The 24,386-nt window shown below is 41.0% G+C and overlaps 1 protein-coding gene across 10 annotated transcripts in view; it reads right to left on the reverse strand.

Annotated features, from left to right (window-relative positions):
* Nucleotides 1-24,386, reverse strand: part of PTPRT (protein tyrosine phosphatase receptor type T) — a 452,765-nt gene that overhangs the window by 307,444 nt on the left and 120,935 nt on the right. For all 10 annotated transcript variants that reach the window (XM_039728161.1, XM_039728157.1, XM_039728164.1 and 7 more), the window contains exon 2: nt 21,967-22,092. In XM_039728161.1, the coding sequence (XP_039584095.1) occupies nt 21,967-22,092 (126 nt within the window). The remainder of the gene's footprint in view (nt 1-21,966; nt 22,093-24,386) is intronic.

Raw genomic sequence — 24,386 nt, forward strand, 5'->3', positions numbered from 1 at the left:
ACCTGAAGGAACTGACAAGGAAGATGGAGACTGTTTACAAGAGCCTGAAGTGACAGGACAAGAGGGAATGGTTTCAAATTGACAGAAGGTAGGGTTAGATTGGATATCAGGAAAACCAAAATTTCTGTGAGGGTGGGCAGGCCCTGGCACAGGGTGCCCAGAGCAGCTGGGGCTGCCCCTGGATCCCTGGAAGTGCCCAAGGCCAGGCTGGACAGGGCACCCTGGGAGAGTGGAAGATATCCCTGCCCATGGGAGGAGCTGGAATGAGATGATCTTTAAGGTCCCTTTCAACCCAAACCATTCTGTGATTCTAAGAAAGAGTTAAGTTAGAAGTGGAGGAGAATTAACCTCCTACAAGTTACCTCCACAAGTTGTCTCAATGCTATTCCAGGGCACTTCAGCTGCTTTTTTCATGTTTTGAGATATAGAAATTTGTGTTTAAAACAGCAGCTCTGGAAAGGCATCCAGACATGTGCCACGACTGGAGCAGCCTGGGAATGCACAGCTGCACCCTCCAGAGTGCCACTGGAGATTCTGGAGATTCACTCACACCAGGTCACTTGGAGGCTGGAGTCACACACTGCCACAGAGTCAACAGGAAAAATGGAATTCAGAACAGCCTACATGGAAATTCATTAATATAGTCCTGCCTGCTCCATCCTTCCTCAGCAGAAAATGCCTGTATATATATATATATATATATGTACATGTATATTTTATTCACGAGTGTGCAAAGACTATATATACACACAACATTTATATATACTCACTGTACACTGATGCATAATGGAGCACTTCATCAACTGGGAATAACTGCGAGAAAAAGAAAAAGTTTCCACAAAACACCATTAAGTAGCAGGTCACCCTCTGACCTTGGTGATCTTGATAAATAATTTGATGGGAAAGGATTCCCATTACCAGCATCCAAAGAACAGGGCCATAGACAGGGCTGGTTTTTCTCTGCTTTGAAATATCACCAAACAATTTTACTTTGCAGTAATTGCATTATTGTGTACAGATGTCAAAATCAACCCAGGGACCTGAAGCCCACCTTCTGGGAAAGTTTACAGTTTTATGAACGTAAATAATGCTTAAATGTTTCCTTTTTGCCTGCAAGAACTAGTTTAAAAACAGAGTAAAAAACTAAATGTTTCTTTAATAAAAGGATCAATATTTATGGCTTTGTTGTATTTACTGTTTGTGAAGATACTTAAGTTAACTCTTATCCACCAAGACAAACAACAATCATTCCTTCAGGACAAAGCAACCTCTTCACAGCCAGAGAAACATCATCACTACAAGTGAAGTGTTGAAAAATTTGACATATAAACAATAAGCAGCTAGACGAACTAATAAACAGAATGTCTCTTAAAACTAGCAGAGAAAATCCATGAAATACTCGTCCACTGGAAAAACACAGAGCCTGGCCAAATGTTACGTTTAGAAAACACAGAATGTACAAACACATTGTTTTGACTGTGACTGCAGTCTAAATGGATGATTAATGTATAATTAAAGCAGTCAATCCAAGAGATAAAAGAGACTAGAAAACCACAGCAGTATCATAGGTGATGCCATATATAGTGAAATAAATTAATGTCAGAAAGTCACACCTCTAGAACTGGCACACACTTTGGGGAAGGTCCATTTTAACAGCTAAATCACAGCAATGCCTGATTTTCAGAGCATCTCTCCCCTCTTCTTTCACCCTTCAGCCTGGATTTTCAGCACTGATCCCAGTAGCCACATGAACACAATAATCTTCATTCTCCAGCACTATTCCAACAGCATGCTAAGAGTTTGGATATGTAAAACACTCTTGCAAAGAAAATCTGGTGGAAAGCTCTTTCCCTTTTCCTCCTCACACCGAGTCACAGCTTAGCCAGTGTTTCAAAAGTCCTTAGAGCATTTATCCTACTCTTCTCCCTGAAGCCTCTGGTGTATTTCTCTTTATTCCAAGGAATCTTGATCAAGTGCATACATCCCTTTCTCACACCAGTTCTCAATGCCTTGGCCTTAGAGTCCCTCCAGCTCAGACATTCCTGGAGCATCTCCCATTTTATTCCCAGCACAACAAACACCTTTACCAACCAAGGAGCCCCCATGAATCCTTTTCCCACCTCTGTTTTACCAAAAGCTATTAAACTCCAGTTTTTCAAAAGTCCCAGAGTACTTTCACATCCTCAGGAGCCCAGATCAGCCCAGCCTGGCCCTGGCTGTGCCCTGATCTCTTTTGGAGCAGCCCTTCCATAAGAGGGGAGCTCCACCCAACCCTGCAGCTGCAATTTTCCTTCACTCTGCTCATTCAGTCCAGAATTTGTTTGCTTTTTATTGGGCATTTAATGCTGCTGAGCTTTGCATTAAAAGCATTAGCCCTAGCCTTTATAACCCTTTTTTTTTGTATTGCTGCCTTGTTTTTCTCTTTTAACTGTATGATTATTTATATTCTTCTTATTTTCAGCTTTTACAGCTTCATTGCCTTACATTTTCCTACAACTCCCAAACCAAAGGTTGTCTTAACCCCTGGGCTAGAACAAATTCTATTTTCTTTTATTTCTCTTATTATAAATAACCTTCATACAAAACCTGAAGTTTGTATTTTCAACATCTTGCTACAGACTTCCCACTCATTCCTGTAAGAACGTCCACAAGCCAGTTTTGGGAGTTTTTATTTTGACAATTTACTATGTCATAAAGGGATAAAATATGTACTTAAGGCCAGCTCAAACACAGATTTCAGATCTTTGATAGATTCCTTTGATAAATATTTCTCCTTAGTTTATTTCATGTATACAAACATCAACCTTAATTCTGGAGGATGATGCAATCCTTTCTCCTGTTTCAGATTACACTCATTATTCTTTTATCACTTCTTTACCAGAAATAATCCACTTTTTATTTCCACTGACTCTCAAGCCAACTGGATTCTTAAGGGTTGTGTCAGGACATGAACCATAAAACTGAGTTTAGAAATCAGAAGGTATGCAGAAGTATCCATAGGTTTTACAGATTGGAAAAAGTCTTCCTGAAGGTATTGAAATGAAACAATCCTGAGCACTTCTTTTCCACTTTGCAGTTCACATCCCACACTGATCAAAAAGAAACTACAAAAGGCAGAATGATTCTGTGGAGGCAGCAAAGTTCTTCTACATTTCCCCTTTCCAGATGAGATGATTTCCTTTCTTGCACAGAAATTATACAATATCACCTGATTTTTAGATTTCATAAATCAGTATTCACATTTTAAAAATCCACATTGCTCTTCTAATTGATCCAAAGTTATTTTGTTTTAAAATCCTATAAAATAAAAATGAAGTTGTTCTGCATCTTCACATCTACCTGGAGAACTGTCTCTCCTGTCTGGAGGAGGGAGAGGGACCAGAACTTTCTGATGGGCATTTCCAGAGCAAAGAGGCTCCACAAAGCATCTTCAGGCTATGTAATTTGAATTTAAATCAGTTTTTGGAGATTTCATGCCTTGGTTTGTATTCTAAGTTATAGCTTTAAAGGCAAGGGTTTTTTTAAAAGCTCCAAAACAAAAGAAATGTGATATATGGCAAAGGTAACATTTAAATGGAAATTGATTTTCTGAGTGGGAGCAGGTGAGAGTCCCCTGCTATGTGCTGGACCATTCCAGAGGTGGGAACCAGCCAGGTTCCTCCTGTCCCCCTGTGCCACAGGGCTGGCTTGGGAGCATCTCACTGCCTTTCCCATACATGAGAATAGTCCATGACTTCAGCAACCAGTTAAAAGCAAACAAGTCTTTAAATATCAAACAGCAACCACAACTGCTTTAAAAAAAATAAAAATTCCAACTCCAAAACTTGGGGGTATTGCAAACGAGTGACTAACTCAGGATGATTGCTGTCTGGTTTAACATTTGAAAGCTGTGCCACCTGCATCCCAGACTTGTGTTATTTTCAGGGGAGACATCTCATTTAGGCAGGAAAGAAGAACAACTGGGTGATAGCCACCACAGTTAACTCAGCTGGGCCCAGGGGCTTTGAATGCCAGAAACAACTGCTGGGGTGGAAAGGAGCAAATGCTGAATTCCAGGTTTAATGAGGGTCTTAAGTAGTTTAAGGTTTCTGGCATCATTTAAGGCTACATGGGCAATGCACAACCTGTAACTGCAGGGACAGGGATCCTCCACAGGCAGCAGGAGAACTCCATTTCACTCCTTCCTGCCCCACTTTACCCTCAGAAAGATGAACCAGGAGTAAACAAGGCAAATTTACACCAGAACCAGCTTGCAGAGTACTTCAGGATAACTGCAAAACCACAGTGAAATGTCATAGAATATTACATTTGCAGCCATAGGGGAGGCAGGACTTTAACACCTTGTTACTTTTGTTACTTCTAGGTTTGTCTGCTCTTTTGCATTTATTTTGCCCAGAACAAAAGTATTTTAGGAATAAAACCCAAGAACAACTGTCAGCTTGTTTTTCCTAGAGAAACAAGAATTCTTTCAGTACAAAATATTTATTTATGCATTTCCAAACAGAACGGGCTACGGGGGAATTACTTAAGCCTCAGTGAAGCAGCAAACATTGTGATCTTTTTCAAAATGCTGTCCAACCCTTCAGTGTTTATTCAGCTCCTGATAGTTTCTGTTTATCTGCTGATAGTTTTTGGAGGCTCCAGTTGTGGTTTGTTAAAGCCCTGGAATGGGAATCTGCTGGCATCAGCAGGGGCTCTGCCTCACTGGATCCACAGGCTGATGGATTTGGATCTGTCAGTTCACTGGGATCAAAGCTGGCACCTTTTCTATGGGCAAGTGAACCTTGGAAATGCCCCAAGGCATCCCAGTACAGCCCAGAGATTTGTCTGAGGAGGCACTTCCCTGATTCCATCTACATTCAATACGAAATTAAACGGAGTCAAGCAGATCTCATTACACAGATTGATTTAATGAGCTATCTGCACACTGTCAGCAGGGCTGGACCAGGGTGCAGCCAAGGGAGGCTGCAGGAACCACTGCCCTCATTCAGCACATGGCACAGCTGTAGCCACCTAACACACAAAATCCCATTTATCTGCAATTCCCAAACCTTACACTGTGCAACCTCTGGGCTGGAACGAGCTCTAATCCTGCTTATAGCAAAACAAATTAATAATAGCCAAAGAGATTGGAAAAATTTCCTAAATTCTAATAGATATTTTTTTAAATCTTTCTAAATTGCTACTGCAAATTAAGAGCAGAGAAGGAGAGTTACAGCAAGTTGCTCACAGACAGTTTGTTACAGAAGCTCTTTCTGTTAAGAGACAAATGTACTTGGGCACACCTGACAGCTCTGGACCTTTACTCAAGGTTTCTACAGTTCTTCTTCAGCAACAGAGGATTTGCTGGAGCATCCCATGGCTTCCCTTTGACCAGAAATAAAGAAATTGCTGAGAGTGTCCCCTCTCATCCTGCTGTCTACATCTGGGAATCACAGAGCCTCTGAGCCCCAGGGCACTGGCAAAGCCTGTGCTGATGGTTCCTGCCTTTCCTCACACAGCTGGGATTCAAATGAAACTCTGGTGCTCTTTTCTAGTGCAGGTGGTTCCCTGGTACTACTGAGCCATATCACTGTGAGTCTCCTGTAGATATGAAATAGCTGACATTTAAATGGAGGAGTAAGTATAACTTCAGGAGTATAAATGTATTTTGCATCAAAGCTTAAATAGCTTTTAAAAGTTTCCTGAATGTGCCAGCATGTCTGTTCTCAGGGTTCTCCGACTCTGAAGCTTTTCCTTTTTAATTTTTTTCTGGTAAAACCTGAGCCAGTTTCCCAGCCTTGAATTGGGGCAGGAGAGATCCAGCTGTATTTATATTCATATAAGAGCAATGTTTCCTTAAATGCACATTACTCTATAATCATGGATTTCAAGAAAAACATCTGCTTCTTCACACCTGTGAGCAGCTCACACTTTGCCCCAGCACAGGTCACTGCACACTGGAACTCCACAGCAGCGAGGAAATCAAGGGACCAGGAGTGATCCCAGTAGGTGAGCTGCTGCCCTGCTTGATATCCAACACCCCCACCAGGCTGTGAAATCTGATTTTGGGCATTTCATTTGTGGGAGACTGAGTTTTGACAAGGCAACAGTATGAGGAAGTGGGCAGCATCTGCAGCATCCCCTGGCACCTGAGTGAACTGATATAAATCACTTTATTTTATGTTTCTGGAGCTGGAAACATGAGGCACAGCTACCAACAAGGTCCACAGCACCCTGCAAAGGAGGATTGTTCCAAGTACAATTCTCTCTGCTGGAACACATTTTAACCTAAAGCACAGGGGTCACAGGGTAAATGGCTGCACTTGCTACAAAGCACAGGAGACAAATGTAGTTCCCTATGAAGGAAAAACAAATTCACCACTAAAGAATTCCTCACAGTGTATTTATCCTAATCTCTCACCACAGAACAGTTTCCAGTGGCTGGAGGCAGATTGGTAAGAGATACCAACTGTCAGGAAAAGGTGAAAAGCAATTAGTAAATCACTATCTCTTTTGTAATCACTGATGAAATTTCCATTTTTTTTATCCCCCACTGCTCACTGGCCCAAACAAGCAAGACATCACCTTGAAAATGAATGCAATTAATTATATTAACTGAACCTTTTAAAGAGGAATGGCTTCTCATTTACATTCCTGGCAGAAATTCAATAAGATTGCACTACTGCAAGGTTGATTGAACTGCTGCTGCAGTTAGACCAGTATCCTGAAATGAAAAAAAAATTCTAATGTTCATTATGAGATTTTTAGAGCTAAGTACTTTGAACTGTTGATATTCTCAAGCAAGTCTGCAGTGGAAAGGCTGGAAAAGGTAGTTTTAACTGTGTGTTAACTGAAGCCGAAATAATTTCCTTCCCTTCTGCACCATCCTCCACTTACTTTTAACTAATCAAAAACTAACAGAATTATCTTACGTGCCTGAACTAATTAGTAAAGATGTTATCCAAACCTTCAGCTTTCACCTATGCACCTGAGCACTTGCCCTCTGTTAGCACAGCTGTAGCTCTGTTGACATGAAAGGATGCAGAAGTTATTATTTGTGTGCAGGGATTTCCTGATTCACTGGATGCTGCTGTAGCAGAGGGCAGCACAGCACTGCCTCAACAATCCCAGCTAAGCAGGACAAACCCAACAGAAATTGTTACACTGGCCTGCATAATGGAGTCTTTGCAGCAAACTTTCAATTAGAGACAATAAATGATTATGCATGTATTTGTAAAAGCATAATCAGTTTGTGAAGGCATAATTGGTTTGTGAAAGCATTATTAGTTACAGGGATGTAAATAAGCAAGGGGAAAATGCAGGTTGGTGTTTGGATCACAGGCTGGAGGATGAGATAATGAAAAGAAAAGCCATTTAATAGCAAATTGGGCACACATTTGACAGCCCATCCCACTGTAGAAACACACCTGGACAGAGGTTGACAAAGTTCTCAGCCTTGCTCCAAGCACCTGGCAGAGAGAGGGACAGAGAGGAAGAGCTCCATCCCTCCACTCTAACAAGGAGACACCTGCACAGTCAGCCAGTCTCCAGGAATAAATATCTACAAACAGAATGAAAATGCTTCAGTTACTACCCAAAACCCCCTATTAAACTGAATATGGAATGAACTTTATTCTTTATAGAATCACAGAATAGTTTGGGTGGGGAGGGACCTTAAAATTCATCTTGTTCCATCCCCTGCCATGGGCAGAGACACCTTCCACTATCCCAGGTTCTCCAAGCCCCATCCAACCTGATGTTTGATGGGTTTTATCACTTTCTTTAAGTTCAAGTAGAGTTATGTGACTAAACACATCAAATACACTGAAGAATATTTGTGCTTGTAGAAAATTTGCCACAATGCACTGAGTCCTGTCCAGGCTGCTGCACTGTACATTCACAACCCCAGTTTATGCTGCTCGTGTTTTTTATCTGACCTCAGTTTAAGAAAGCTTTAAATATAACTATCATTGAGTGAGATAATGCTTATTGCCTTTGCTCTTGGAATAATGAAAAAGTATTCAGGAAAAGCAGGTGGGAGTATTAAGTCTGCTATCTCATGAGCTAAAAAAAAAGAAATATAAAGGCAGGAAGAGAGCTTTAGGCTGCCTAAAAAACCTTACTATTGGTCACATTCCTGTAACTAAAAGTAATAAGGGAAAATCACTGGGTTTTCTGCAATTTGAGCAGAGAGTTAATTTCAGAAATGTCAGTATCTTCTTTTTCCACAAGAATATGGAGACTGAGTGAAGTCTTTATGAAGGACTTGAGATGAAGCTTTATCTTTAATATGGAAGGTATAAACTCTATTTCACAAGAAGGATGTTGGTGATTCATCTACTTCTTAAGTCTTTCTCAGACAAATGGAAAAAGAAATCTAAAGAGATAGCTGATAGAACAAGAAAGCCAAAATAATTCCCAGTGCTTTACCTGTGTTGGAAAGGGTCTCACAGAGCAGTGCCTGGATCCAAATGAATTTCTGAACAGTTCACACTTATCTTTGAGCCAAAAGTGAGATTTCAGCCAAATGTTTAAATCTCTTTGCTTAGAGAGATGGCTGAGGGGTCTAAGGACAACATACAACCCGCAGGCATTTGGTGTATGAAGTTAGCAACAGGCCAGCCTAGCTGTGAAGCTGTAGGCTGGACCTGTGCTTGCTCACAAAAAGGGATGAAAAAGTCAGCTATTTCACTTAAGCCACATGCATGAGGCAGTTCTATCATCTTTAAGATGATGTAATGAAGAGAAAGTTAAGCTTTTTGTCCTAACAGACTGCAAATCTGTAAAAATGAGTATGCTGACAGGAGAACCTCTGGAATGCAGGGAGTGAGAGAGGCTGGAGTTACCAGCTTCAGACAGGCAGGACCTCTCAGGCTGGGTGAGCAGTTTTGGGGCTCTGTGTCACTCTGTGTCACCTCACAGAGTATTGGTTCTCAGCCCAGGCCATCCAGGCTGCAGTGAAGTCTTCCAAGCACTGGAACCCTGGCTTCTCTTGGAACAGTCGTGGACTTCTGCTGTACCACCAAGAAATGCAGCACAGAAACCCTGAAACTTAACCCCTGGTTAGTTTTATTTTCCTGAAGACAGGGATGGCTCTGTCAAGCAGCCTGGGACAATACTGCATGGAAGAGGATCAGAGTCAGGGCACTGCAATTACCTTGATGAGCTCATCAGCAAGAAGAGCTAAGATGATAATCACAACAAAACTCCATTTTTTTCCAAAGCATTTATGACTTTTCTATAACTGTGCATGTCTAAAACACACACCTGCCAGCACTCTGCACCTTGTGACAGAACCCTATGGGTTTCACAGGAAGCCAGACTCATGCTGGGAATGCAGAGCAGGGGTGGAAGCAGAGGTGGCAATCCCCAGTCAGGGGAAGGTTTGGATGGTCTGGGGCACTGCCAGCTGGTGGAAAGTATCAGGCTGTTGTAAAAGTGATGAAAACATGAAAACATACCTGAACACGTTGGAAAATTTACCTCATCTAGAGACTACAGGTTTAAGAATGCAACAAATCCACCTCATTGATTTTAAGAACCTTGTGGCCCTAAATCACAGTGGATTTGGTTTTTGAAGAAGCTTGTCACTGTCTAGACAGTATGACAACAGAAGAGATGCTTCCTTACCTTGGGTTTGAAAAGTTAAAATGTTCGAGGAGGAAAAGTCTTCCTCTTCAAACACAGGATAGGAGACCATGCTTTCCCCTCCTGTAATAAAGCAACGGCTTGAACAGACTGTGCCTAAAGTTTCAAAAAGAAATCAAAACAGCAGCAGTACTGTGAGGATATGGGCTTGGCCTGATTTTGAAATCATGGTCCACTCTGCCCAAACACTAAAGCATCAGGGACAGGAAAAGCCTGATGTGTAACAGCTCCTTATTTTACAGTGAGATACGGCTCATTTAGAGCAGCAAACTAATTAATACAATCAGAGGCGAAAGTTTCAGAACTCTCCCAACAGCACACATTAGCATATACTGCCAAGAGACTTGATAAAGTTCAAAGCTTATCTTGTAGCCTGCACGCTCCGTGTTTGCTCAGAGCAGCAGCTGGCCAAGTGATCTCCCTTCTCCTCAAAGAGCAAAATTAAATTAGATTAGATCATCTTCTCTCCCTTGTAGAATTAAGATCGTGCTATGAAAACAAGCAAATTAGCTTTTGAAATCCTGTTTCTCACTTTAAGGCTACAAGGCTGAGAAATGCTCTCTGTAGCAGTTCAGCTCAGCTGCAGGAGTGGGTTTGTACTGTTTTTCTGGCAAGCTGAAGGAGAGAGTTCTGCAGATTTTTCTCTCCCTGGGCTTGAGGCTGTGAGTGGCAGATCCTGAGGGAGGAAGCCAAAGAAGGGAAAAAAGGAGGAAAGGTAATGGACACAAAGTCTTGAGAATCAAGACATGCAGAAATCACAGAATCACAGAATAGGTTGGGTTGGAAGGGACCTTAAAGCTCTTCTTATTCCATCCCCTGCCTTGGACAGGGACATCTTCCACCAGACCAGATTGCTCCAAGCCCTATCCAACCTGGCCTTGATGGTTTAATAAGAGCTACAGTAGTGAGGCTTGAAAGATTCTTCGTTCATTTCTATATAAAACACTTCTGAGTAAAGGAGTAAAACCTAGTTTCCAGAAAAAGCAGGATTAGGAACATGAATGTTACATTGAAAGAAAGGCTTAGAGCATAAGGAAGCAGAAGGAAAAATGTAGGGACCAGTTTGTTTTTTTTTGGACTAGAAAGCTGGACTGAAGAACAACAAATGTTAATGGATGGATGGTGGAGGTTTAGTTCAGATCAGCAATGGCAGGTGCCAAATTCAAACCAAACAAACACACAACAGCAAGTTCAAAAGGGGACATAAAAATGAGATCCTAGACTGAAACCATAGTTTCTAGAGCTCATTCACTGCACACCAACTGTGAGGTCAGTTGGCACAGGCACATTTGAACAAGCTGATAAAACATCTCCCCATTAAGTCACCGTGCTGCAGCAATCAGACACACTGCAGAAGTCCGTCCTAGGCAATCTGTTCTGGATGAACAGCTAATGAGAACTAAGCTAACCCACTTCTTTCTGGTTATGATTCCTCCTTTGAATATTCCCATAACTGTACTGCTAAACAACTCAGACCTATAAAACTGAAATGAGGAAAGAGAATCTTCTGCTGTGGACAGATGGAGTAGTAAAAATGGCCACGAGAAAGCACAGCAATATCCATGGCACATCTTCACTCAGTCACCCTAGACTGCAACAAATTTAGCAAGAAGTTAATTTAGCTTATATTTTGTTTGTTTGTTTTTTAATACTTTGATTATCTCCTATTAGGCTGGAGTTGATGGAGAAGGTGATTTGGGGTTTATTGCCAAATTTCTTCACAGCTTGATCTTCGCTACCACCACTAGAGGAGATTATAAGATGAAGATGGTATTGCAGGAAAAAGAGAAATACAAAAAATGTCTCATATATGTGGAAAACAAGAGGGATGGAGGGAAAGGAAGATTTTGGAGGGTTTATGTTTCCATGAATGGTGAGTTTATGGACAGACTGACTCATGAGGAGGCATCAGGAACTGTTACCCCATGACAGTGCTCATCACACTGCTAAAAGCTTGACTTACTTGGCTGTTAAAGAAGAGTGGCACAGAAGTAAATTTAAAAATTTAAACTTTGGGGACATAAAACATTTGTTCTAAAGCATTTAAGATTAATCAGAAACAGCTCTGCTGTTTCATGGCTCTGAGGACAGTGAGCCACTTGCTGCCACCAAGCTGGTCCTTTCCTCGTGCTGCCACATCTGCTGGGTGTGCCAGGGCTGGGTGGGAAGTTGGGACAAAGCATCCTGACTCTGCCAGCATCCCTACAAGGCAATAGATGGCATTTTCAAGGATCTAAGAAATAGGTTCAGATCTTCAATATGAAGGATAGTCTTGTTTTAGAACAATGAGATGAATCAAGGAGGTTCTTAGACACCTGAGCTGTGATGAGGGTTTCTTATTCTGTTTCCCTTAGTGCATAAGTAAATCCAAAGTAGAAGACCAGAGGAAAAGCTTTTTCCACCCTTAGAAAGACAAACCCAACCAGTGAAGTGTCTTTGTTCTACCCATAAGAGGTTTACCCAAAGGGCTTGACACCTTTCGATGTTTATAGACATTTTACTAAGGAAAAGCTAAGCACTGCCCAAGGTAAATGAGGGCCCAAGTGGCTTATGTTGAAACCTGGAACATCTCAATTTCCTGTGAATTCCCTGTGACTTGGCTGGTGCCATTTTTACTGCAGCTGTTCATTCAATTGAGAGCTCACATCATGAAACATGTCAGGGAGAAAAAGGGCCGATGAGAATTCAGTGAATACAGCTTTTCATTTGAAAAGATCCTCAAACACACACAATTGCTTTCTGTTGCTTAATTTTCAACATTGATAAACATAATTGCATTTATTTATCTAGTCAATACTGAAAACAAGCGATAATTTGTAATATAACAACTTTACATCTCAAAGGAATACAAGCACAACAGTTTCCAGTCCCTTCTAAAGGAGGTGAATGACATGGAGGAGGTTGGATTGCCTGTGTAGGAGAAGCTTACATTATTTTTTTTTCCATGAGGGTATATTAATATTGTTGCTATCAACTTGCTTTTGTACATATATAAATGACTTTTGAAAAAGAGATTTAAAAGCCAGCATTTTTCATGTGCCAAATTACACACACTAAATATCTGATACTGGCAATAGCAAATGCTAATATTTCCTAAGCATGAAAAATGAACTCTCTTTCCCCCACAAGCTCTCAATAGCAACAGTTCTCATTGGAACCAGTGATCAGAGGTTGTTATTATCATTCCATCAAACAATCTGTATCCTTCTAATTAAAGAGTAAAGCATCTGAAAATCTGCTCATTATGAGTCTCCATCCTGTTTATTTTGAAGCTGGCAGAAAGAGTTACAGTTACTTCACTATACACTGAATAGGGCTTGGGGTAAAGAAACTGCATTAGTTAAATAATTCTTAACACTGCAGTCTTGGATGTTCTTCCATAGCTTTGTACTCAGGTGCTGGGAGTCTGTTAAGTGGTGTGATGGCTGGTGACAGAAGTAAAAAACTAAAGAAAAAGTAAGAAAGATGAAAGAAGAGTGTTCACTGGGCAAAAGAGACAAATGGGGGAGGGAAAGTGCATTAGCCAGACAATGCACTGCAGCAGAGTCCCTCTAAGAGATTACACCCAGCTCCCACTGAATTTAAGGAAATTCATGAGAATTCCACTGACTCTATGTTAAACAACTCCAAAAGGCAGAAAATTCACTCAGAGCTACCAAGGCTCATAAGGGGCTGAGCAACAGCCTTAGTGATACTTCCTAATTTCCTGTATTTTGCTCACCCTGTGCCTTCAATCCCTATTTAATGCCTCTGTTGCTTTCTTGGATCATGCTGAGGAGTTATTTTGCCTCTGATTTCCCCAAAATTTCCTTCTGTAAATACGTATTTGTCTGTTCATTCACGGTCTTATCCTTCCCTTTTTCAAATCGGGTCTGTCTGAACCTGCCCCATGCAGGTTCCCAGGGCACTCTTCTTTTGGAACTTCTTTCCTCTTAGACCTGCCCATCTCTAGGCTGTTCACAGACCTTGCAGAAAAAAGGAAAAATACCCAATGCAGAGCAGGTTCACCATTTGAGGGGAGGAAAAAAAAGAAAACCAGAATTGTGTCTACTCAAAAATTCACTCTTCAAATGTTGTTACAAATCTCAGCCCTCCTAGACCTGCAATATTCCCTAGTTCTGTCAGTTCCCTTAAAAGCCCTAGAATTTATCTCTTCCTCCTAAAACTTCTGCTCCTATTTACTCACTGCTTTGCCTCTTCCTTAATATCCACTAACTTCACATTTATCAATTTTAGTATTTAATTTTTGTCAGAAAGACCTTCCCCATCCCTCGTTCTATCTATACACCTTGTTTACTCCTGCAACCACATTTATTTCAATAGAAGTTATATTAAATTTCATCTATGTGGAAGAAACCTCTCTTTCTTCTATTTCCCAACTCCTGAAGATTTTGAAGCTGTTCATGAGAAATATTTTTCCACTGGTGTGACTATAAAATTCCTTACCTTAGTCCTTGAACAAAAACCAGTTTTAACACGTTGGCATCTGGAGAGCATGTCCTAACAGAGCTCAAAATAACACATTATAAAAAATACAGGCTGTGTGCTCAGATGCTGAGAGGCATCAGCTCCTGCTAGAGCCAACAGGTGCTGAGAGAAATTAATGTTTCTGTGCTGAAACCATGCAGGAGGAACGAGTTCACTGGCAGCTTGCTTGTCCTTCCTCCCAGGGTGATGCTGAGTGATGCTGTGGCAGTGCTTTAGAAGTGCCATGATCTCACTAATGGTGATAATGGAAAGGTCCTGACACTCACAAACAGCTCTGTTTGGGGAAGCTCTGGCAGGAAAGGGTCAGAAAGAGACTGACAACGGTTCAAATGCACCATTTAACACATCAAGGTGCAGAACTATGTGTGCTCCCAGCAGACAGCAATCCCTTCAGGGCTATTAAAACACTTCCTGGAAGCCATTCTGGTCTTTGATATAATTTCTTTATACTCTGTGAGCTCACAGAGTAGCTGCACATCCTTGCTAAGCTTGAATTCAGTACCAAAACTCCACTTCCCTCTAAGTAGAAGGATGGTTCTGCTGACTTCTGACAACAGCACATGATGAGAAAATCTCTCTCTCACCTTTACAGTGGGAATGAGACAGAATGAAAAACTGGGATGTAACTTCCTCTCAGCAAGTCTTCTAGAGATGTAAATGTTCTTAATTAAATCTACTTTTTACATCACTGAATAAAAGCAAGTACTTAGTTAGCGAAGTGTGATATACTTAATTTATAAGACTGCAATTTCCCCACAAACTTAGGTCAAACAGTCCCCCACTGTTTCTATTTCATCCAAAACCAGTACACCCCATCCCAAAGGAAAGGTTTTACTGGGTGTTAGAACACAGGAGCATGACACAGAGCAAATATTTGGTAAGACTCACTCTTAAAACTCATGGATTTAAATTGCTACCTGTATGAAATCAGTTCATGGTCATCACTGCTGAATAAGCAAGATTTTCTACATGTACACAGGTGGGATTTAGTTACTGACAACCCAGACCTAACACAAGGTAATAAAAACATGTGGGTGACAACATATTCCTCCAAGAGACACACAAATCCTGGTGCTGGGCAGAGAGCAGCCATCACAGAATGAGTTATAGGGGTGGCTTAGGGCCTGGAGAGAGTAAAACAGAGCAATTAAAGGCTGGAAGGACAGAAAAAACTCCCTCTCTTTGCTTGCAAGGTTACATTCCTCCCAAAGCTGCATTCATGAATAGGTCAAGAGTGTGCACTTTCCTGGAAACCTCAACACTGGCATGCACATCCACTAAAATAAACCAAACACCTGCAGTCAATCCCAAAAAAACTCAGGTTAGCATCAAACAGAGATGGAATTCTGGAAATGGAGAAGAATTATTTACAACTACAAGAAATAATCCCAACACAAGACAAGAAGAGTAAATAGCAAAATAAAAACACATTGGGGAAACTTTCCAGGGATCGCTTTTTCTTTAGACCTTAACAGCTGAGAAATTACTTGGCGTTCATTAACGAGCCACAGACTAATCTATTTACTTGTATGCAAGTGAAAGAGTGGGGAGAAACATATTTGACTCATTCTTAGTAATTTCCCCTGCATAAAATATTTTTGGAGGAAAAAAATATACAAGCAGCTGAGCCAATTTTTTTCTCCCTCTCAGACAAAACTGAATCATGATTCATCATATACACAGATGAATTTTAATTTATTCCTTTAACAAGTTTCTTTTTGTATTTTCTTGTAAGCAAGAATTAATACACTCAGACATGAGGAAATGTTAATTTTACTGCCTCGCCTTTCAAATTTACAAATGTTGAGTCTAACTCCTGCTGGCACCATTCTGGCCTGCAGGGAGAAGAGACAAATGCCTGACCTATGCACAGAGGGTCTCTGGCCTTTCTAGAGGTCAGCAGTAGCTTCACATCTCTCCCCTCCTGAGCAGAATTAAAGCATCCTGCCCATCCAGTGTGGGTTATCACCTTCCAGAAGGAAAGCTGTTTGATAATTATCCATTCCTGCTGTAACTCCATGGTGCCACTCACAAAAAGACAAAGGTGACACAGAAAAGCATTTGGCCTGTTAGACTCCCATAAAACTTCACTCAGTTCAGAGCAGCCCAAGTGGAATTTGGCCATCTGGAATTCCTGGATACATCTCGATACTCGCCTGCTAAATGAGTATTTCACAGAGCAACACTAATGATGATGACCCTTCTGTTCTTTCAGTGAGAAGCTCAGAGACTCCTCCAGTTCCTGGAACAAAAGAACAGACTCATTTAGGAGTGGGAAGAGCCCCCCATCCCTCATCTCTGCTGCAAGAGGAAAGACAGGGATTCTGCTGTGATTTCTCAGTGAGGCGGTGCTGTGGTGCAGGATCCATCTCATCCAGGGGAGGTGATGCACTGCACACCCTGAACAGCTCTGAGCTGGGCTCACTTCACTGGGACACTGGATGCAGACTCTCCAAGGCCACACTCAGAATTCATTTGTGCCTGAAAATATCATCTCAAAACACCAGCCACTTAGATGGAGGTTTAGACTGGTTCTCAGGAAACATTTCTTCACCAAAAGGGTGGTCAGATATTGGAACAGGCTGTCCAGGGCAGCAGTAGACTCATCATCCTTGGAAACATTCAAAAATATGTCATGGAACACTTGGGACCATGCTTTGGTGGTGGCCTTGGCAGTGCTGGGGTGATGATTGGACTTGATGATCTTGAGGGCTTTTCCAACCTAAATGACTCCATGGGAGATAAAAATGCACCAATTTCTATCACAAAATTACCCTTCAACAATAACAGGTCCTGTTGCTCTTTGCAGATGATGGTTTGTGGAATCAGGATGCAAAGTGAGGCCATTTACCCTTGCCTGATAACCTACAGGTGATGTCATTCTGAAAATTATCATTTATTCCAAATATTTTATAATCCATATATTCTTCATACCCGCACTTCTGTTTCCTAGACAATGCCCAGCTGGAAGACAGTGGAACAAGAAACAGCAGTGATATGGAGCACTCAGAGATGCAGATCTTTGTTTATACACACATGTACTCCATTTCTTTTGGAAGAATTATTGTTTATTTCTGTGAAAGCAAAGTAGCACTTGCTCTAAGTGCTACAGAGATGAAAGGAAGTGAGCAGTCAAGCAGATTGGGCCAGAAATTCAGCCTCTGTGTGCTGATCTTTTATCTGCTAAGCTGGAACAGGAAAACTTCACAAAGTAAATGTGGGATTAAAATCCAACAGCAAAGAATGAAGCTGCACAAGTGCACAAGACACGATGCCTTTGCATTCAGATAGAATATATTTAATACAATTAAAGTAATTACTTCAGTCTAGTCAGCCCTGGTTAAGTCTCCGTTGGAGTTAATTAGCAAATGATAGTAAAATACTTTGAACTTTAAATGTTAAATACTTTCATTATTAATATTATTCTTGCAACTGCTGCCAGAGCAGCCAGGTCCCAGCTCCTTGGAATGCTGCAAAGTGGTGACATGGTGAATAGGAGCAATACTTTTGCCTGGTTGATTTAAACACATTTCCTTGTTGTGCTAACCAAGCATCAGACTCAAAAAAGACCCACAAAAGAGCTCAAGTCCCACTCTCACAGGATCCCAGATGGGCTTGGGTTGGTCTTGTGCCTTCCTGCACTGCCATGCAGAGTGCTGACTCCTTGCTTGGTAGCAGAACTTCAAACAAATACCCCCCAAAAGGTGAGAAAATAATGACTGAAGGCACAGGGAAGACAACAAGACAATTAAGAAAGGTTAAAAGGACTGGGTCACATTTAGTTCTGCGGAATAAAGATTTAACTGCATGCTACTGTATAGCAGAGGTTGTAAGAGAGCAACAAATGATTATTCTCCCTATTCAGAAATGGAAGAAAAAATAAAGAGTTGAAGCCACAGAAAGGAACATGAAGGTTTGAGAACCTCTACAATTCAAACAGTGGAACAAAGAGCCCAAAAGCTGCAGAATACTCATCACTGAGGGTATTCAGGCTTAAGTAAACACCCATCTGTTAGAGAATATTTTGTTATAATCACTCCTGCTATTGTGCAAGGAGGTGGAACCAAAGTCCCACTGAAATCTGGGGGTGGGATACCTACGATTCATGTGTTCCACGTTTTTGAAACATTTATTCAGAACAACAAACATCTGGTTCTTAATCCCCCAATTAACAGTTTCCAGCCCTAAGGAATTAATCACAGAATTCATGGGAAACAGTTTATTTGCTGGCAACGGAGTAAAACAAATTGCCTACAAACTTCTACATTGCTAATGGAGCAGTTTAATTGGCTTTTTTTTTTCTTTTTGACATTTTAATTAAAAAAATAAAGACCAGAAAGACATCCCTGGGCAGAGACCTTTGCAGCAGTGTGTCAGCAGAGAATTACACAGCTCTGGGGACTCGGGCTCTCATTCATGGTACTGACCTCCTTTGAAGAGCACTCTGAGATCTAGCAGTGAAAAGGACTTTAAAAAATGCTAGACAGCATCATTAGTATTCAGGAGGACACAGTTCTGTGGTTTGGTTGAATTCAAAGGGATCTGCTGGTACTTAGGAAAGCCGAAACGTTTTCCAGAGGAAAGGGCTGAGCAGTTGGGGGTTGGCCACGCTTCCAGCACTGCAGGCTGACTCAGTGTCACTGAACCAACCTAATTCCTGCTCACTTTTTTTTTCACCACTTCCACAATGTAGAAATTTAACCTATTTCTAGCCATAAAAGTAAAGCAGTGTTTAAAATACGGTCTCAACACAAAAATTTGCATTACTGCATCCCAGAGCCCTGCTGGCACTCCTGCTCTGTCATGCCTCTGGGTGCTTATTCCATGAACACCTCTTTGTTACCACCTCTTACACCCTGCAGCTCAGTGGATTTACACCCTGCTTCTCTCAGTTGCTGTGGAATGAAACAGTGGAATTCAGTGGAATGAACAGTCAATCATCACATGTTCTAGGACTCCAGCTTTAAAGATGTCCCTGCTTGTAGGAGTGGAACATGCTGTTCTTCAGTTTGTCCACCTGGCTTTGCCTCTACATGAATATTAAGTAAACAATTTTATTCCCACCAAACAGCTTTTTAAAGAGTAACCAACACAAACATCACAATTCTAGCCAGCAACAGACTCTCAATAATAACGGAATTCAGTGGAATGAAAATCATCACATGTTCTAGGACTCCAGCTTTAAAGATGTCCCTGCTTGTAGGAGTAGAACATGCTGTTCTTCAGTTTGTCCACCTGGCTTTGCCTCTACATGAATATTAAGTAAACAATTTTATTCCCACCAAACAGCTTTTTAAAGAGTAACCAACACAAACATCACAATTCTAGCCAGCAACAGACTCTCAATAATAACTCCAAAAATCTCACCAACTTTCGGGTGATCTGTTTGAACACTGTAATTTACTCCAAGGTTAGTACGACTCTGACAGCTCCTGAAAACCTGGAGTTTGTTACACTAGGCCCTTCTGCACACATCTGCTGTGGTCCATGATCTGCCACCAAAGGATTTTGCCCTTTATTCTGTGTGAACAGTCCTGTGACATCAATCAGTCACATCAGGAACTGACTCAATTCCCCTCATGCTCCTTCAAACCTTCTTACACAATATTTCTTTATCAGCACATTCCCACCTGATGGCTGCTTTACCTTTGCCTTTTAACTTCAATAACGTTTTCTGCATTTTTTGTTTCAGGTCTAACCTTTATTAAATTTGCAGCTGCTGGAGTATCTCTAGATATCTTTTCACATTATACCAGATATCAAGGAAAGTGGGAAACCACAAGTATTTGGATAAACTATGTGATGTTCTGGGGTTGGCATGGGGGTACTTTTGTGTATATGGAGTGGTTTGTTTGGGGTTGGGGTTTTTTGGTAGGTTTGTTGCTTTGTTTTTTGTTTTTTTTAATCATGCCATTCCAGGCTGCTGCTTGTCTATTGTTGTTTAGGTTAGCTGTTAGGAAAAATTTCTTTGTTGAAAGGGTTGTTATGCACTGGAACAGCTGCCCAGGGAATGGTAGTCACCCTCCCTGGAAGCATTCATAAAATGAGATGTGGCACATGTGGTCACAAAACACAGAGATGTGGGAGCAGGGTTTGGGGATGGGATAATGGTTGGAATCAATAACCTCAGAGGTCTTTTCCAGCTCTGTGATTTCTGCTGACCCCTCCATGGTTCCAGGGTATTTCAGATAACAATACACCTCCCTAAGGAGGCCAGGAAGGGTTTACTTTAACATTGGAGTTAACAAAGCATTGAACTCATCCAGTGGAAGCCATATAAACCTTCCCATTTGTTCCAGATTCTCAAATGCATCAAAACTGTGTAAATTCCTACTCTTTCTCTCTAACTCAAAGATCAGCTAACTCAAAGATTTGCCATGTCTCTCCAGCTTGGTCTTTACCAAGCACACAAAATAAGGACACAACAATGAACCAAAAGCTGAGGAGCCCCAGAGATAAAATTGCCATCATTTAAAACACAAGAGCATCCAGAATCAAGAAATACACTCTTACAGGCAGGACCAAAAATCTGCAACTTCCACAGTTAACTCCTTTGGGGATGCCACAGCCAAAACAAGTAGTACCAGGTGTGACACACTCTAAAGGCTCCTATTCTGAACAATTTCCAATTATAAAATGATTTAAAACCCACAGAACTTAAACAGCTCTCAGTGCTGGAGGAAGCCCAGCCAGGCTGGTGTCTCTTGAGCTGGTTTTTACTGACAAGCACCCAGGAACGGGGTCTGGGCTGTCTGTCAGTGGCTGTGGCAGGGAGCTATTGCTGTCTCAGCTCTACACTGTGTCCTTCCAGGCAGCCAGCAATTACAAGTCTCTTATCCTAATAATTACAGGCATAAGAATAAGTCTTAAACAACGTTATATTCTGTTCTTCCACGTAGCTCATGCTCTCACAGTGCAATGCACTAGACAGAATGAATATTTCTTTTTTTAGGAGAGAAATCAAAGTCTTCACTGGCTGATGAAGTTTTTTTGCCACTCTGTGCCTGAAAGAGACCTGTATTGCTGTTTTAGGTGGCAACCAACATGGACAAAGTAGGATTTTCAGTTAACTTCAAAGTGTTTTCTTAAATCAAGCTCTTTTTCAATGTAAACAAAGCATTCCACAGCAATTTAAGGCTAGAGAATTCATTCCCATATAAAGCATAATGGTAACTTCCAATGGAAAACAAAACTTGGAAATTATCATCACTGTGAGCTAAGAATATTCCAACTATCACATGGAAATCCACACTAGACTCAGTACATATTAGTAAATTAGAAACTCTGATAACTCTCACTGCTGGAAATGTTTTTCCTGCATATGAAAATTCTCCTGTCTCAAGTTCCAGCCTAATTAAGCATTAGCTACCACAACTAATTCTCTAAAAACTTTCTTGTCTTTCTCAAAATTGGAATTTAAAACCATCAGTTCAGAGCTAAATGGTAACTGCAGTGTCCAATATTTCCATACATTTTAAGACTTTGCTTCTGTCCTGTCCAACATGAACCTCCCAAGATAACTCTCTCATCCAAAAACATGCCAAAAGCTGGCCAAACTTTAGAGTTTCATATCCAAAAACATTTTATCTCTGCTAAATGAGAAACAAAATAAGAATAAAAAATGTGAAATAATTCTTCAAGGATATCCGGTGGCAAATATTGCAAAAAGCCACTTCACATCTATGAATTCCATTGCCAGAATATTTTGAACACAAAATTAACATTTTATTGCAGAGTAAAATCCTGCGCACTGTTGCGTGTACCCAGAGCCAGCACACACATACACAGCAATAACATCTGATTCTCTCCAAGAACTGCACCTCATTGCTGATGAGGCTCCTCACTCACCAGTTGGGACAGCAGGATCCATTGTTGGCTTTTCCCAGGTGTTGATCTGCTCCCAGGTAAATCCATTGGTTCCCAAGGCAACGCTATAACCACAGTTACTGTAGTGCTCATCGAATGAACAACCACCTAAAAACCAAGAAAAATGAAAACATTTCTGGGTTAGTTTTCTCTCTTTGTGGTAGGCCATTTACTTAGATCTTTTGTACCCAAGCTTACACAGGAAATAAAAATAAATAAAATTAATTTAGTGAACATTGTTTTTCATGTAACTCCAAAGGTGATGTCCAAAAAATATCTTTGTATTTTCTATGTTTTATATTCACTGGAAGCCCTTGTTTTCTTTCCTCTACACAACTGTTTCTAAGATCAATCCCCTTTATTTCAACCTGTTATTTTCAAGGACAATTCTACAGGATACCTCCATGCAGGAATATTTGCATGAACCTCCAAGATCCTTGTTAAAAAATCAGGAAAGGAAAGGAGAACGCAAATGACATACAAGCACAGCATCACTGTTCCTACAACAAGACCTCACTTCTTTTTGCTTTTTAAGCCTTATTTAACCTGGCTTTAACCATCTCCTAAACTTAACAACACAAATTTCTGTGTAGTCCATGAACACACAGAGCTTCCTCCAAGTCTTTCAAATCAATACGTTTGAGCATGGCCCTGTAGTTTCTGAACAAGAGAATGAGAAGCAGCAGATGTCAACTGGCATTCACACCTTCCAGACTGCTGACTGAAAGATCTTTACTGCAATTCCTGAAATGCTTGGAAGAAGTTAACTCTCATAAATGCATTGGCAGCTGCCTGAACACCTGTGAATCAAAGGAAATTCAGGAACTGTAGAATGAAATGTTGTATTCAGCACAGATCTTTGAAACTTGGGTCACACAGAAGAACAGAAATTGTTTATTCCCTAGGATGTTCCTACTCTGGTGTCCCTTATGATCTCATGCGCTCTTCACCTCCACCCAACCCAGCCTGCCAAAGTATTTCACCACTGGATCCATTGGATCAGGGATCTGGGTAACTCAGTTTAGACTTGAATCATGCCCAAGGTGCGTCTATAAAGATTTGGTTTTCTCTTAAGGAAGAAAGGATCACTGTCCTCTGCAGATCCCAGTACTACAAAGGAACTGGGCACATGTAACTCTGCTAGCCAAGCACCAATGGCTCCTGATGATGCCTCAGGTTTAGCTTTTATATTTTTCACACTCTGTGCTGCTTTAGTGTGTAACTCTGAGCTTCATATCAGGGGATGGTGAGCTCTCTGCACAGAGCAGGGAGACAAAACAATTCCTGCTCCAGCTGGGCACCAAGGACAAATAATCCAAATCTCAGCCCAAGAGCACAAACAACGCGGGCTGAAGAGAGAAAAACAAGCAGGATGGGACTACATGGGCTACAGCTGGAATGGGACAATGAACTCCAATGTGCAAACGGAGCAGAACTGATCACAGTGACAGACCCTGTGAGCGCTCGTGCATTTTGGGACCACGTTGGTTCATCTTGGGTGCAGCCCTGGCTGGGCTCTTGTGCTGCCCAAGGTGGATCCATTGAGGAGATCCTTTTAATAAATCCCTGCTTTATTCTTTAGCTCTGTCTAGACTCTGTTCTAGGTCAGCCTGCACAAGGCATCACTGACACCAACGAGAGCTGCAGAGATATTCCTGACTCCTCCCTCCTTCCCAGAGCTGCACTCACACAATAAACACCTGGCACATCACTGACCTTTGGTTCCCACACAATAAAAAGCTACCCAACATTGAAGACATTAAAACCTGTTTTAATTTTCATTCATATTACCCAAGTCCAAACTTCATCTCAGTTCCTGTGGAGCTCCTCACAAATTACAAATATATTTGATGTCATTAATATTTCTCAATTCCTTACTCCGTTAAATGATTCTCTGTGCACTCCAACTGCAACTGGTTTTTTAAGTGGTTCTACAAAGCCTCACCAAGCACTTCTAGTCAAGTATGTTCTAGGAAGGTTTGTTGGATAGAGTACCTGACACCCCAAAATACTCTGTTGATGAAAAAAGTTTAAAGAGATCAAGCTTGCCCTAAAAAATTTAAAATTGTATATAGTACATATTTTTATTTTAAATAGATCTGTTAATAGATTTTATGGTCCTTGAAAACTTGCCTCTTTCAGTAGCTTCTACAAATATTTCTGATTTGTCATGATTTTATAATTTTTTAATAATCCTTGCCTTTAAGTTATCACATTTGTGAAGCCCTCCCAGCTGTCAAAACAAGTAGGATTACACCTAGACTGTTTCCCTAATATTTTTTTAAATTAATTTAGGTGAAAAAGTTCAAAATTACAATATTGAACAGGCTCATTTTAAAAAATCTAAGGGAAGATCCAGGCAGCCTGGACTGTGTGGGAGTGAGCAGTGAAAGTCATGTTCA

This window comes from Passer montanus, unplaced genomic scaffold (genome assembly GCF_014805655.1).
Source record: "Passer montanus isolate IOZ18808 unplaced genomic scaffold, ASM1480565v1 scaffold64, whole genome shotgun sequence".
NCBI lineage: Eukaryota > Metazoa > Chordata > Aves > Passeriformes > Passeridae > Passer > Passer montanus.